The 13,166-nt window shown below is 52.3% G+C and overlaps 1 protein-coding gene across 12 annotated transcripts in view; it reads right to left on the bottom strand.

Moving 5' to 3' along the window:
* Window positions 1–13,166, bottom strand: part of Jakmip3 (Janus kinase and microtubule interacting protein 3) — a 133,610-nt gene that overhangs the window by 16,561 nt on the left and 103,883 nt on the right. For all 12 annotated transcript variants that reach the window (XM_026781171.1, XM_026781174.1, XM_026781170.1 and 9 more), the window contains 7 exons: window positions 11,271–11,336; window positions 10,332–10,400; window positions 10,169–10,246; window positions 7,796–7,999; window positions 6,812–6,877; window positions 4,869–4,941; window positions 3,362–4,343 (listed from right to left, as the gene is read on the bottom strand). In XM_026781171.1, the coding sequence (XP_026636972.1) occupies window positions 4,891–4,941; window positions 6,812–6,877; window positions 7,796–7,999; window positions 10,169–10,246; window positions 10,332–10,400; window positions 11,271–11,336 (534 nt within the window). In that variant the 3' untranslated portion in view covers window positions 3,362–4,343; window positions 4,869–4,890. The remainder of the gene's footprint in view (window positions 1–3,361; window positions 4,344–4,868; window positions 4,942–6,811; window positions 6,878–7,795; window positions 8,000–10,168; window positions 10,247–10,331; window positions 10,401–11,270; window positions 11,337–13,166) is intronic.

Below are 13,166 nucleotides of genomic sequence, written 5' to 3'. Positions count from 1 at the left end.
ACCCAGACCCAGCCACAAAGGTCCAAGTCCTCTAAAACCCTGAAGCTGTTCCATCAGGTTATTTTGTCACAGCAACACAAACATAACTAGTATGCTGCCTGTGTCTATTACTGTTCATTAATGTCAGAAGCATCTCTGAGGGGGCTAGCCCTGCCTATGCCCCTAGAACTCCCTACACAGCCCTGTTTTGCCTCTGTCCTTGCTTCTTTTGTTTTGTTGTCAGCTTGACGCAAGCTAGAGTTGTTTGAGAAGAGAGAACCACAGTCGAGAAAATGCCTGCATCAGATTGGCCTGTAGGCAAGCCTGTGGGGCATTTTCTCAATCAGTGAACCATGTGGGAGGGCTCACATCATTGTGGTTGGTGCTGCTCTTAGACAGGTGTCCTAGGGTATATAAGAAGTGGAGAGGTGGCTCAGTGGTTAAGACCCTGGCAGCTCTTCCAGAGGACCCAGATTTCCAGCACCTACATACACTATGGCTTACAAACATCCATTACTATAGTTTCATGGATCTAACACCCTCTTCTGGCCCTGGGAGCATCAAGCATGCACTTTGTGCCCATACATAAATGCAGGGAAAACACTCATGCACATTAAACACACACACACACACACACACACACACACACACACACACACACACACACGAGGAGGAGGAGGAGGAGGAGGAGGAGGAGGAGGAGGAAAAAGGGAAAACAAGAAGAGGCTTAGCAAGCCAGAAGGATTGAGCTAGTAAATGGCACTCTTTCATGGCTTCTGCATCCCTTCCTGCCTCCAGGTTCCTGCCCTGGTTGAGCTCCTGCCCTGACCTCCCTGGATCACGGACTACTTTCCTCCCAAGTTGCTTTTAGTCATGGTGTTTAACACAGCAACACACATTCTAATATAGCCTTCATGTGGGAACTGTTCGGACTTAAGGCGCAGTAACTCTGTAAACCCTAGAGGTCCACCTGCCCACAAGCATAGGAGTGATTGCAACCAATGGGACTCGCACATCCAGCCACCTAGGAGTCTCCCTAGGAATTTAGGGTTGTTTTCACAGGAAGCCAGCATTGAGACCTGTGTCTACTGTCCTTCACCCAGCTTCAGGCAACCTTTAAGGCCAGGCACGTGATGATCTGAGGTTGGGATTGTTCCTGCCAAGCAAGTGGGAAAACACCCCAGTGACAGAGTGGGGTTGGATACAAAAGGAACACATACAACAGGGGCCTGAGCGTCTGCAACCTGTTGCTTAGTCATGCTGGGTTTGCTTGGTTGGAGCGCCCCCGTGTGGCTCACGTTGGCATTTCCTGTAGTGCTCAGCCAGGCAGCCTAGAACAAGCTTTTGTGACAGCTTTCTGACTGTATCTATCGACCCCAGAGGCCACAGAGACCACACAGTGCCCTGCACAGGGGGCCTGGCCCCTAATGAAGACCAGGGAATTATATAAGGCATGCTTGTAAAAACGTGCCCAAATGAAAGATGAGTAAGGATCTCCTCCGACCCTGCTGATCAGACTGGTCTCAAATCTCACGCTGTTCTCACACAGGACCATCTTTTCACAACAAGGCAACCCTGTACAGCCCCAAAGAGACACAGCCTTACCAGGGACACACCCACAGACTCACCAGGGGCCTACCCACAGCCTCACCAGGGGCACGCCCACAGCCCCACCAGGGACCTACCCACAGCTCTGCCAGGGGCACGCCCACAGCCCCACCAGGGACATACCCACAGCTCTGCCAGGGACACGCCCACAGCCCCACCAGGGACATGCCCACAGCCCTAGGAAGAGGCTCGGTGGGAGTCCATCTTGCTGAATGTCTCACCATGCCACACAAGGGCCAGCTCACTCTCCAGATGCTAGTCTTACTGAACAGTAGACACCCTTGCTGTGGAATAGAAGCTCAGCTTAGAGGGCCCAGTCTACAGGGCCTCCCAGAGTGGGAAGGCATGTGGGAGAGATGGACACACGGGTGCTGAGCCAGATGAGGCAGGCGCTCATGAGGAGGAATGTGTGCACAGGAGAAACCACTCATCTATAGGCTACACGGTGGAAAGAGGGCTAGCCTCTACCACCCTGGGGCATGTGCTGGGTCTCCACAGGTGATGTGTCCCCAGGTTCCATCCCTGCCTCCATGCATTCCCTGCCCCTAGGCTCAGCAATAGGTTCCACCATGTTCCCTCGTAAGTTCTAGGCTCTGCTCTGTCTGTCAGTGGCTGGACAGGTGACCTCACTAGGAAGCCTTATACAGTTCTAGGTGGTGGGATGTCTCGGCTGAAGGAGCCACACTGGAGCCAAATGCCTCACTGCAAGTTATAGGTAGCCCTGGGTGTGAGGACTGGGCAATCTTCATCCCTCAGAGGTTGCTGAAATCCGCTGCGGCAGGCCTCCATGTCCCAAGAGATACGCACACCCAGACAGCATCTGCCCGGTTCCCAAAGAGCCTCAGGGTGTCTCTGGGAAACCCATCCTCAGTCACCTCCTCCCCACAGGGGTCTTGATGCAGCTCAGAGGGAACCAAGCCCTTTTGACTTGTCACAGGGCCTGGGGCCAACAGGGTGATCCTGTCATGGGTATGTGTTCAAAACACAGTGTAGCTAGGGTTGTCATTGCAGCTATTCAGAAGGCTGAGTCAGCAGGCTCGCCATTTCAACCCCTGGGGTACGGAATGAGTTCTGGGCAACTTAATGAGACACCATTTGAAAATAAAAACTAAAAAAGTGGTTAGGGCTACAGCTCAGGGGTAGAGAGTTTTCCTCGAATATGCCGGGCCCTGGGTTTGATCCATGTTATGTGTGTAGTGGATGGAAAGTTTTAACCCACACCGTAGCTGCTTCTGCCATCTGCCATGGGGACTGGGCAGGATGGGGCACCTTGTGTCTCAAGGCAGAGCTTCCTGTCTATAGGGATGGGGAAGAAGGTGCCCCCTGCCCCCTGCCCATCTCCTTTGAGCTTTGGGGACGCCACTGCACTGGGGTGGGAAATCTTTACTAGGTACGGGCACCAATGCACTAGGGAGAGAAGTCCCCACTAGGTGTGGCCCAGCTACAGGCACAGAAGGGTCCACAGATGAGATAGGAAGTTGCACCTGCATGGTGTTGTAGTGCACTCGCCAGGTCAGCTCAGGCGCTTCCTCAGCGGGCACTGGCATCTGCGTTAGCATGAACAGGTAAAGTGAGGATCCTACATCTGTGGGCTACATCTGGAAATGGATATGGGGAGCCCCCATGACCTACTGGCCCTCATAACCACTCCAGGCTCTTCTGGAGAGGAGACCTCATTCATGCAGCAAAGGGCTCATTCAGTCTAGCAAGAGGAGCGGGCTGCCAATAGTGCGGTAAGGAGGGCTGTCCCCAGTAGACAGATGTTGCCACCTACCTGTAGGCCATTGTGCGGTGGCTGCCTTCTGAGGTTCATGGAACTTTTGGTTTATCTTATCTTCACCTTCTCTCTCGGACCCGGCTTCTTGTGTGCACAGGCTCTGGATGAAGCCATTCTCAGCCACCATCACCACCTGCCCTTGCCACCTGCAGTTCTTGGCTAGGCCCACGGGCTGAGGGTCTTCCTGGCCAGGAGGGCCATGCCTCCACTATGTCGGGGCTGTGCGTTGATCCTCATTCTTCCAGCCCAGGCCTCATATGCCCCTTGGCCTCTTCCTCTGGTCATTCCACTGAGCTTCTAGCCAGCAGACTGGGATAGGATTCTAGCCTTTGTGCCTGGGGGTAGGGTAGGAGGCCAGTGTGTGTGTGTGTGGGGGGGTGTCACAATTCTGAGCTGTCCTCACAGAGATGCCAATGTAACAGAACAAGGTTGGGCAAGGAATCTGTCCATCAGCAAGTGTTCAGGACCACAGTGAATGATTTCAGTGTGACACTCAGGGTGTCACAGGGAACCCTCCTAGGTCACCACGGCGACCACAGCCTTCATCTTGCCATTAGGGGCAAGTCTGGGCAGTTCTGAGATCTTCTTCCAAGGGTATTGATGGTCACTATGGGAACAAGGGGGGTGTCCAGTGTGGGCTCCAGTACAGGAGCAGTTCTGACCCCTGCATGGCAGGGAACGTTACACATCGCTGTGATTGGGAGGAGGCCTACTCTCGGGGCTGAAGGTCCCCAGGACTCAGTAGCCAAGGCTAGGCCTCCCCTAGAGAAGCGCTACTCAGCAAGACAGGTTCTAGTCCTGTCACTCCGGGGGACAGTGACTGCAGCTCACAGTGTTTTTGCCCTCATCCTCCGCAGGGCAGGGCACAGAGCCCAAACCCTTCCGAGTCTTCAGTGTTGAGATCCAGTTTCTCCTGCTTCCTTCGGCACCTGCCGCTCTCTGGTCCTGCTGGAGGACAAAGGTCTGCCTTTGCCGAGGACTAGAAGACAGACACAAGCATGGGACTTAGGGGGTGAAGGGCTGGCCCCTTGGAAAAGATCTCTCTGTATCCCCTAAACAGCAGATCCAGGGGCCTGAGATGAGCTGTGTCATCGTGTCCCACCAGAAAGTGGTGACCAAGTGTGGTGTGTGGCCTTGGTGTGCAGACAGTGCAGGGGCTCTACGCATTAGTGCCATTCCTGTGATTGTAGGTGACCCAGGGACTTGGGGACATGGAACCTGAGCCACAGAGGATACAGAAAAGTCACAAAGCCCCATCCTGCTGCCTAGTGGATACTGACTTCTGAGTAGGTGCTGGTTTTAAGAATGCCTGGTACAGTCTCGTGGACCCAGTGCCTGGAGAAGGGCTTTCTAAAAGGTGGGTAGCTTTTCAAGGAGCCTTCTGGAAGACCCAGGAGGGGCCTTTCTGCTTCTATGAGGGCACGCAGCCAGCTGACTGGGCAGCAGGAACCGCTATCATCTTTCAAAAGAAGGAGCAGGAAATACCAGCCTCTTAAGTACTTACCAGTTCAGAGTGCCCAGAACAGCTATGACCAGAGAATGAAAGCTAGGGAGAAAAACAAGAACAAAAATAAAAACTGAAAGGGAAAGGGGAGGATGGAGAAACACAAGGAGAGAGAAAGAAAAGTAAGAGTTTGTAGCACGTCTGTACAGAAACAAGCCACGAGCATAGACAGACAGGGACCCTGGCCAGCCAGGAGGAGGAGGCAAGGACAGGAGGTGTGCAAGGGGCTTTGTGAGAACCCTAAGCTTAGGGTGACAATGCTACCCCAAATAACGCTGGGGGACTAGGCACCATTTAAGGCTAAGTTGTGGGTTCTACATCCCTACACAGCACACCAAGCTTCCCAGGGCCAGGTGTCTATTGAGAGTCACGGAGTCGAGGATGACACCGGAACAGGAAGACACTTCCTGTATCCAGCACATACAAGTACTATAGTTTTGGCGGTGGTACATTTATAAAGAACAAAATATACTGATACCCTGGATGGATTTGAAGTGTTGGTTGGCATGGGGGGAGGGGCCAATCCAACTTGGAGAAAAATCAAGCATTGCGTTCAGCCATTTGATGAAGTTAGAAAGCTCAGATGGCAACCTTAACATTGCTCTAGTGTTAATTCAAACACGCGCCCTTGGGTTAAGACACAAAACGAAGCAAGCGTACAGTCTGAGGAAGACTTTGCCACCTGATAGGTTTGCATTTATTTGATGGGCAAGTAGCCCATGGAGTAGCTAACATGTCCAGCTAGCCTGGAGTCACCTAGAAGTCCCCAGTTTGTCACTTTTCTCTAGAGAGTGGACGTCTTTCCCCAGGGCTCCATCTTTGGTGGCACCAATGTCCTCAGACTGTCAGGTCAGAATTATAGTGTTAGAAACTCAGGTGAACAAGACTGTGTCCCCTCTTGGCATCACTGGGCACCCAGTGTGCATGTAGGGTGTTTGCCCACGTGGCCTGGAGTTTGTAGGCAGTCCCTGTAGGGACCTTGTTTCGAAGCCTATGCCTGCTTGATTCTGGGCTCCTATCTACATGGCAGACCTAGGAATTTATGCAAGTTCTGCTGAGCATGGGGCAACAAAATGCCCCACAGATGGCATTTTTGTCACTTCTAAGGCTGGCTGGGCCGGCTCAAATGGAAAACTGCCGGGGACTGCTTTGCAGAGGAACACCTCCAAGCCATGGCTAAGGCCGGTGAGATTATCTAGACGGTATCCTGCCCAAGCGCTGTCCCACTGACCGCTTCCTGCATCTTGTCACCTTGATGAGATCTATCTATGTGTAGGAACAATCATAAGACTCAAGACTCCATCTGACTCCAGAATCCTGGGAACTAGCCCCAGCCCAGACCACGCAGGATACAGAAAAGAAAGCACAGCATCCCATGGACAGCAGGGATCTCTGGGCACATGCCCTTCAACTTGGTCTGGGAAGCACTGCGTCTGTGGATGCCAGTGCACAGATGCTCTGCACCCCAGGCTGTAGAGTCAGGGTTCAGAGGAAGCACCTAATCAGGCACCCCAGTATTTCTGGTCTTGAAGACACTCCCTGGGCATCAGGGGCAAAATGTCTCTGAGCCCCGAGAACAGCTCTTGGGGACCATGGCCAATCTTTCAGGAATGTGATTCTCAGACAACTAAGCATGATGAACCTGGAGGGTTAACCCCTCTGCACCACCCAGGGCACCAGTTTGACCTAAGTCACTGGTCTAACATATGGATCCAGAGGGGAAACTGAGGCAGTACAAAGGCTCCTGGCTCTGGTCCAGTGTACCCACAGCTCCTGCCCAGTGGTCTCCCTTCTGCTCATCCCCACTCTGCTCTGCGTGGGCTAGCTTGCAGGTAAGGTCTCAGCTGCGAGACCCGAGCTTGTGTTCTTTTTATCTATAGATGCCAGGCAAGCACCCCCGCCCCGCCCCCTCCAGCTGTACCCTCCCCCATTCTTTGCTTTACCTTTTCTTCCAGCTCCTTTATTTGTCTCTTCTGGGTTTCTATTCTTTCCTCTAACTCTTTTATTCTCTGCAATGTTAAAAGAAGGAAGATATTCAATAAACAGAGGATTGGCGTACCACCTATAAGAGGGTCAAGAGTTCCCCACACTTATTTGGTAGACAATAGCCCACAAAGTAGCTACTGCGTTGCTCCAGTCCCAGCTCACCACTTCTCCTTTGATGGGACCAATGTCCTCTGACTTAGTCAGGTCAGAGACTGTACTGTTTAAATGGAAGAGCAAGGAGTTAGCTTATGTCCCTCCCAGGGCCTTTATACAGAGCAACAGGCAACCAGCCCATAGAGCTACCAGCTAGAACTGTCCTTCTGCAGCTGAGGCCTGGGGACTTGGAAGCAGCTGAGTGCTTTCAAATGACAGCTGGAGCAAGAGGGATGGGGTGACCTGACTAACCCTGACTATCCTGGAGCCCCAAAGGGCCCACAGTAGGCCCATGAGTAAAGGGGCATGGGCACATCCTGGTGGTTGATAAGCCCTGTCTTATGGCCTACTGACCATCATGGGAAGGTAGCATCCATCTTGTAGGAACTTATCTTAATCTGCAGTCTGAGCTTTTTTGTGTTTAGGATGGTCTGACTTGAGTTGTGTTCATAGACACTGCTTTCAGGTCAACCCCACAGGTAGAAGCTGTGACAGTCATAAACAACAGGGCTGGGGTAATGGTTGGTTAGCTGCTGTCCACAGACAACACTCTTACCATTAGGGGACATTGTCATGTAGGAGACCTAGGAGTCCATGGAGAGCTACCACCCAAAGGCTTTGGTTAGCAACACAACTGCTAGACTAGGAGCTAGAGAGGGAGGGACACGGACTCAGTGAGAAAGGGTGTGGCCACTGGAGGACACAGCTGTTGGACATGTGGCCCCCCGGGAAGCTGGGTCTCAGGAAGCCCAGCTGACCCTCTATCCCCACCCTGCCGCCATGGGCACCTGCTGTGCAATCTGCAGCAACTCCATGCGCTCCCTCAGGATCTGGGCATCGCGCTCACGTAGCTCGCTCATGACCTGCCGCTTCCACTGCTCCACTGCCACCTTGAGCTTCTCACGCTCCTCTTCTGACAGCAGCTCAGCCACTTTGGCCCCGGCTTCCTGCTGCAGGGCATCATACAACATGGCTTCCAGCTCGAGGATGTGCTGGGGACAGGAGACAGGCATCAGCCCTCCCTTTCTTCAGGAGTGGGCCACGGTAGACAGCCTTGCCTCTCAGCGGAGTTCTTACTGGGGAGGAAGTGTGTCCAGTGGTCTCTGGGGAAGGGCCTGGAGGGTCACAAACACCTTCCTTCCTAACTAGCAGGCATCCTAGAAGAGGTGGGGGCCAAACACCAGCTGTGACTCCCTGCCGATGTCCCGGTACCACAGTGTGCTTGTGTTTCTGCCTCAGCGACTGCTCAGAGAAAAGGGAACTTTAGGGAAATCAGAACCACACTCTTCCACGGTTTATTTGGTGCTGGGGAGGGAACCCAGAGCCTGAGGGGTGCCAGGCAACAACACTATCAAGGAGGGTGAGACCCAGATCCTGAGACCCAGCCTTTGAAAACAAGCGTGGTACATGCGACCTCGAGCAAACACTGCAGAGGTTTCATACGCTCCTGCTAGTGAGAACTTCCATCTGGACTTTGTTTATAGACAGGATACACCAGGAGATGAGCCTAGGTCACCAGAGGGATGCTCCCTGCCTTTGGTTAGTCGAAAGCCTGCTTACTGTGTCTTGAACTAGCAATGGCCCCAGAGTAAATGTCACTACCATCTGGCAGACAGAGAAGCAGAGGATGTGGGAATGACCCCAAAGGCCTATAGACTGCTGTTCATTTCTGATCACCATAGGATCATTCTGTGCGCTCCAGCATCCACACCTGCCCTCAGCCACACATCAGACCACCAAGTGCTCTTCCTGAGTTACTGCTGTCATCTCTCTGTGCCTTGAAGGATACTCAATGGGACAAGGCACCGCCCACAGGATAACAACCCTATACAAGGATAACTAAACCCTAGAAAGGATAGGTGGCCTTTGGTTCCTCTAGGGAGTCTCTGCAGCTGGGCATTAAGTGTCCCTGTTACACCAGCTATGATTCAACACTTGATTGGGTTCCGTGTCCTTCTTGGAACAGAAAGGTTGACAAATGTCCCGTTGGATCTCCTTGGGTTCTCAAGCTGATGCTAGCAAGGGCTGGCTTCTCAGAAAAGACTCGAGTGCTGGCCGCTCTGGCAGTGGCTGCAGTGCATTTCTGGGGGGGGGGGGGTGTGTGCTGGAAGCTTGGCTCCTAGCATAACGGCACTAAGGTGGTGGAACCTTTAAGAGACCACTGAGTCAACAGGGTTCTGTCCTTAGAAGGCATCAGCGTGGCTCTCGGGGGTTCAGACGTGGATTGCTATAAAAGGGGCAATCCTGGCCTCCAAATCCCTCCACCTGGCTGCCCTGCTGTGATCTCTCTCCCTTTCCCATGAACCCCCACCATGACGCCATGATGGAATACAGGCAGAGTCCTCACTAGAGCCCAGCAGATGTGACTCCCCAATTTTGGACTTGCAGCCTCCAGATCGTGAACTAAATAAACCTGTCTTCTTTATACATTACCTGGTGCCAGTCTTTTCATTATAGCAACAGGATACAGACTAATATAGGTAACCATGGAGCACATCTTTCATTGTTAGCCTTAAGTAGGAATATTCTTACTTGGGGCTGGAGAGATAATTCAGAGGTTAAGAGCACTGGCTGCTCTTCCAGAGGTACTGAGTTCAATTCCCAGCAACCATGGTAGCTCACAACCTTCTATAATGAGATCTGGTGCCCTCTTCTGGCATGCAGGTGTACATGTGGGCAGAACACTGTATACATAATAAATAAGTAATCTTTAAATAGGGATATTCTCTTAGGAAATTCTCGACTCCCCAAAGGATGACCAGATACACGGAACAGGCCAAACTTCCAATTCTCCAAGTTTTGAATGATCAAAAGGAGGGTCTCCAGTAGAATGATGTTTCCCTATGAACACTTGGTTGTCTTCATTTAATTCCTAAATGCACTGTGTGCTCATTAATTGTCTACCAACTAATTTATTGTATCTATATTAGTTCCCAATGTCCCTACACTCATGTGTCCATGTGCGTCTTTGCGTGTTTGCACTCTGAAGCATTTGCTGAGTGGGCAGTAACATGTCCTCAGAACCCAGACGGAGAAAAGCCGAGAGTGACCCCACACTGAGTCTTGGTGCCTGCCTGAAGTTTTGAGCCTGGCCACACAGGCCTCTGAGATGTTCACAGGGGTGGATAAGCAGGCATATGTCTGCCAGTCCTCTCGCTCACCTTGTGGGCTTGGTCCAGTGCCTGCTTCCTGTAGTCCAACTCCTCATCCAGGTAGCCTTTCTGCTTGCTGAACAGCTCCTGGAACACAGAGAGCCAGGCCTTGGCCTAGGTATACAGACCTGGTGGCATTGGTTTCAGGGGCACTCTGGAAGATTCCACTGACCTTCTCACTCTCCAGGTCTACCATTTTCCGCTGTAGCGCTGACTCTGTCTCTTCAATCCTCTGGAGCCACTGGGCACAAGCACAATGAACAGGTGACAGTGACTGCTAGCATCCCCCACATGACCACCAGTACCAACTGCCTCCCACCCAACTCCACAGAGACAGCCTGGAAGATCAAGGGAAGCCTGACTAAGGAAGGGGAGTTAGGGTTGGGCTGATATGGTGGCACTACCATGCCACCTGATGTTCAGATGTCTGCCACTCCTGCCTTCCCTGGGAGAGGAGGAACGATTGGTTTGGGGAGCAGCAGGAGTGGGTACATTTTAGAACTCTGCCAGGGGGGTTGGCCTGTTTCCCTAAATCCTTCTTTACCAGGATCCCCCTTTCCTGTGAGGCTGGAGATCTGAGAAAGAGCTGAGAGTGAGGGTAACCTGCTAAACAAGTCTGGACTGGGGAAGGACCAGGATGAGGATGGGAGGCTAAACAGAATAAGAACAGGAAACCAAGGAACACTGCCAGTTTTACAGACTCAATCCAGCTTCCAATCTACCTCCTAGATTGAAATGAAGCCAGCATTGGGAGGAGGTAGAGGTGAAGCCAGCATTGGGAGGAGGTAGAGGGGAAGTCTGCATTGGGAGGAGGCAGAGGTGAAGCCAGCATTGGGAGGAGGTAGAGGTGAAGTCTGCATTGGGAGGAGGTACAGGTGAAGTCTGCACTGGGGCAGTGTCTGTGGGAGGGGTGGAGACAGAGCTATTTGCCCAGTGTTTGGCCGAATCTCCCCTGGCAGAGGTTCTTGGTGTTGCTGTCTGACCTGTGTGGGTCAGTTTCCCCAGGCAGACAAGACCAAGAGGACCATGCCCCTGCCCTGAAGGCCCTCCTTCCAGGGACAGTATCTATAGGAGCCCCTCCCCTCTGAGACATCCACAGAGTTCCTGTTACCTTTTCTGCCAGGGTTAGGACTGTCCTGGCTTGAATGACAACCACTTGTTCCTCATTGGTCAGATTCTGGGTGCAAAAGCAGAACACAGAGTCAGTGTCAGAGGGAGGTGTGGGGTGAGTGGGGGTGGTGAATGGACATGGTGCTGGGGCTATAGCTAAAAGATATTTTACTCAATCACCCTTCTGCATCTCTGGGGTACTATCCACATCACCTCTCCCTGTCAGACCACCAAAGGTCTAAAAGAACCATCTGGGGCAGCTTAACCGGAAGACGGCCCTAAGCCATGTTTTCGAGACTCCCTATCCCAGTCTTGACTTCAAGCCAGCATTACACACGTGCAGGCACGGTGAAGATCAAGTAACCATGGCTGTGAATGACCCCAGTTTCTGTGGGTGTTCATGTGCTTTGGCCTTTTTCTGCATTCATGATTTCTCCCAAAGGGCCTCCAGCTGGTCTTTCTGAGCAGGGTTTGTCTGACTTTGCGGACAACTGGGTCCCTTGTCTGGATGTGGCCAGCCACACACTCAAAGTAAGGCTGCCACCTGCATTGGATCTTGAGATGCACCAAGAGAAATAGGAGGCATGAGCTGGCACAGGGGAGCTTCCCTCTAGCCCTAGAACTTGACCAAGTCACACAGGAAAGTAGCCACTCCCTCCTAGAAGACGAGCTCCCTAAAGTCAGGTAGTTCCTTCTTTCCCTCAACCTCCAGGTCAGAATGGGGTTCCTCACAAGTGAGTGCTCTGGCAGGCGGGGAGGCAGGGGGCTGCACTGCCTGGGATGGGCACAGTGGGGGCCTCATCTCCCAGTGCTGGACCACAGTGCTTTTTATCCCTGCTCTTAGCTCCCATGACCCCTCATCCTACTGTTCCTCATCCTCCCTCCTACTCTCCTTCATTCCTCCTGTTCTAGAAGCCCCTCACCCGCAAAGGGCAGAGCTGAACACTGGGAGGTTGAACAAAGTAGCTTCAAGGCAACGGAAGGGATCTACTTGGATGCATCAGAGCGGATTGAAGTGCTCTTGGGGTCATTTTTTGTATGCAGTCTGACCCTCTGACCCCTGGAGATTGTACCCTAGTGCCCAGCTTTGGCAGAACACTTTTCGATCAGCCTATAGCCCTCTCTTTTCCAGATGACAGCAAGGTAACCACAGCAGCTTGAGCTGTGCCACCTGCAATGAAGGATGGGCGTCCGATCTGGCCCCACTGATTTCTCTACTCTGCCCCAGTATCCTGGCCCCTGGGGAACCAGCAGCAGACAGGAAATGTCTGGTGACAGCAGCCATGACACTCATGTATTCTAACTATGAAGGTGACAGTCACTTGGTTCCTCACCAGCAGGGCCACCAAATGCTTCCAGACAGAACTCACCAGCTCAGGTGTCTCACAATGCATTGCTGCATTGTGATAAGTACAGTCAGAACTTGGCCCATTGGCAGGAACTGCCAGGGTCTCCTACATGTAAGACCTGGCCATATTCTCTCTGATTGTCATCCTTCTCTGCCCATGTGGTCTGTGAGAGTGACCTCGGAGGCTGTATGATGACCCTAGGGCAATCAAGCTACTGGCACTTCTAAGTGAGAAGCTACTGGGTTAAGGAAGGACCCTGACACAGAACTGGTTGAGGCTATCACCATAGCCATTAAATCAGCTTAGTAAACTTCTGAGGCTTCAATTTCTCTAACTATGCAGCAGAAGTTAGCATCCACAACAGAATTTATACCTAAGTCTAGACCCCCGGGCACAATGCACCACAGCTATCCTTGTTATTGAATGGTACCTTTGCTATAAAGGAACCACCAAGAGTGGTTAAGGGGTAGACATGGAACTCCCTGAAGGTGCTTCTCCCTGCTCTGCTCCTCACTGCTTCCCAAGAAATGAGAAGAGAAAGAGAAAGG

Source organism: Microtus ochrogaster, chromosome 8, assembly GCF_000317375.1.
Source record: "Microtus ochrogaster isolate Prairie Vole_2 chromosome 8, MicOch1.0, whole genome shotgun sequence".
Taxonomy (NCBI): Eukaryota; Metazoa; Chordata; class Mammalia; order Rodentia; family Cricetidae; genus Microtus; species Microtus ochrogaster.
Note: the sequence above shows the minus strand (reverse complement) of the source record. Positions and strands in the feature narration are given on the sequence as shown.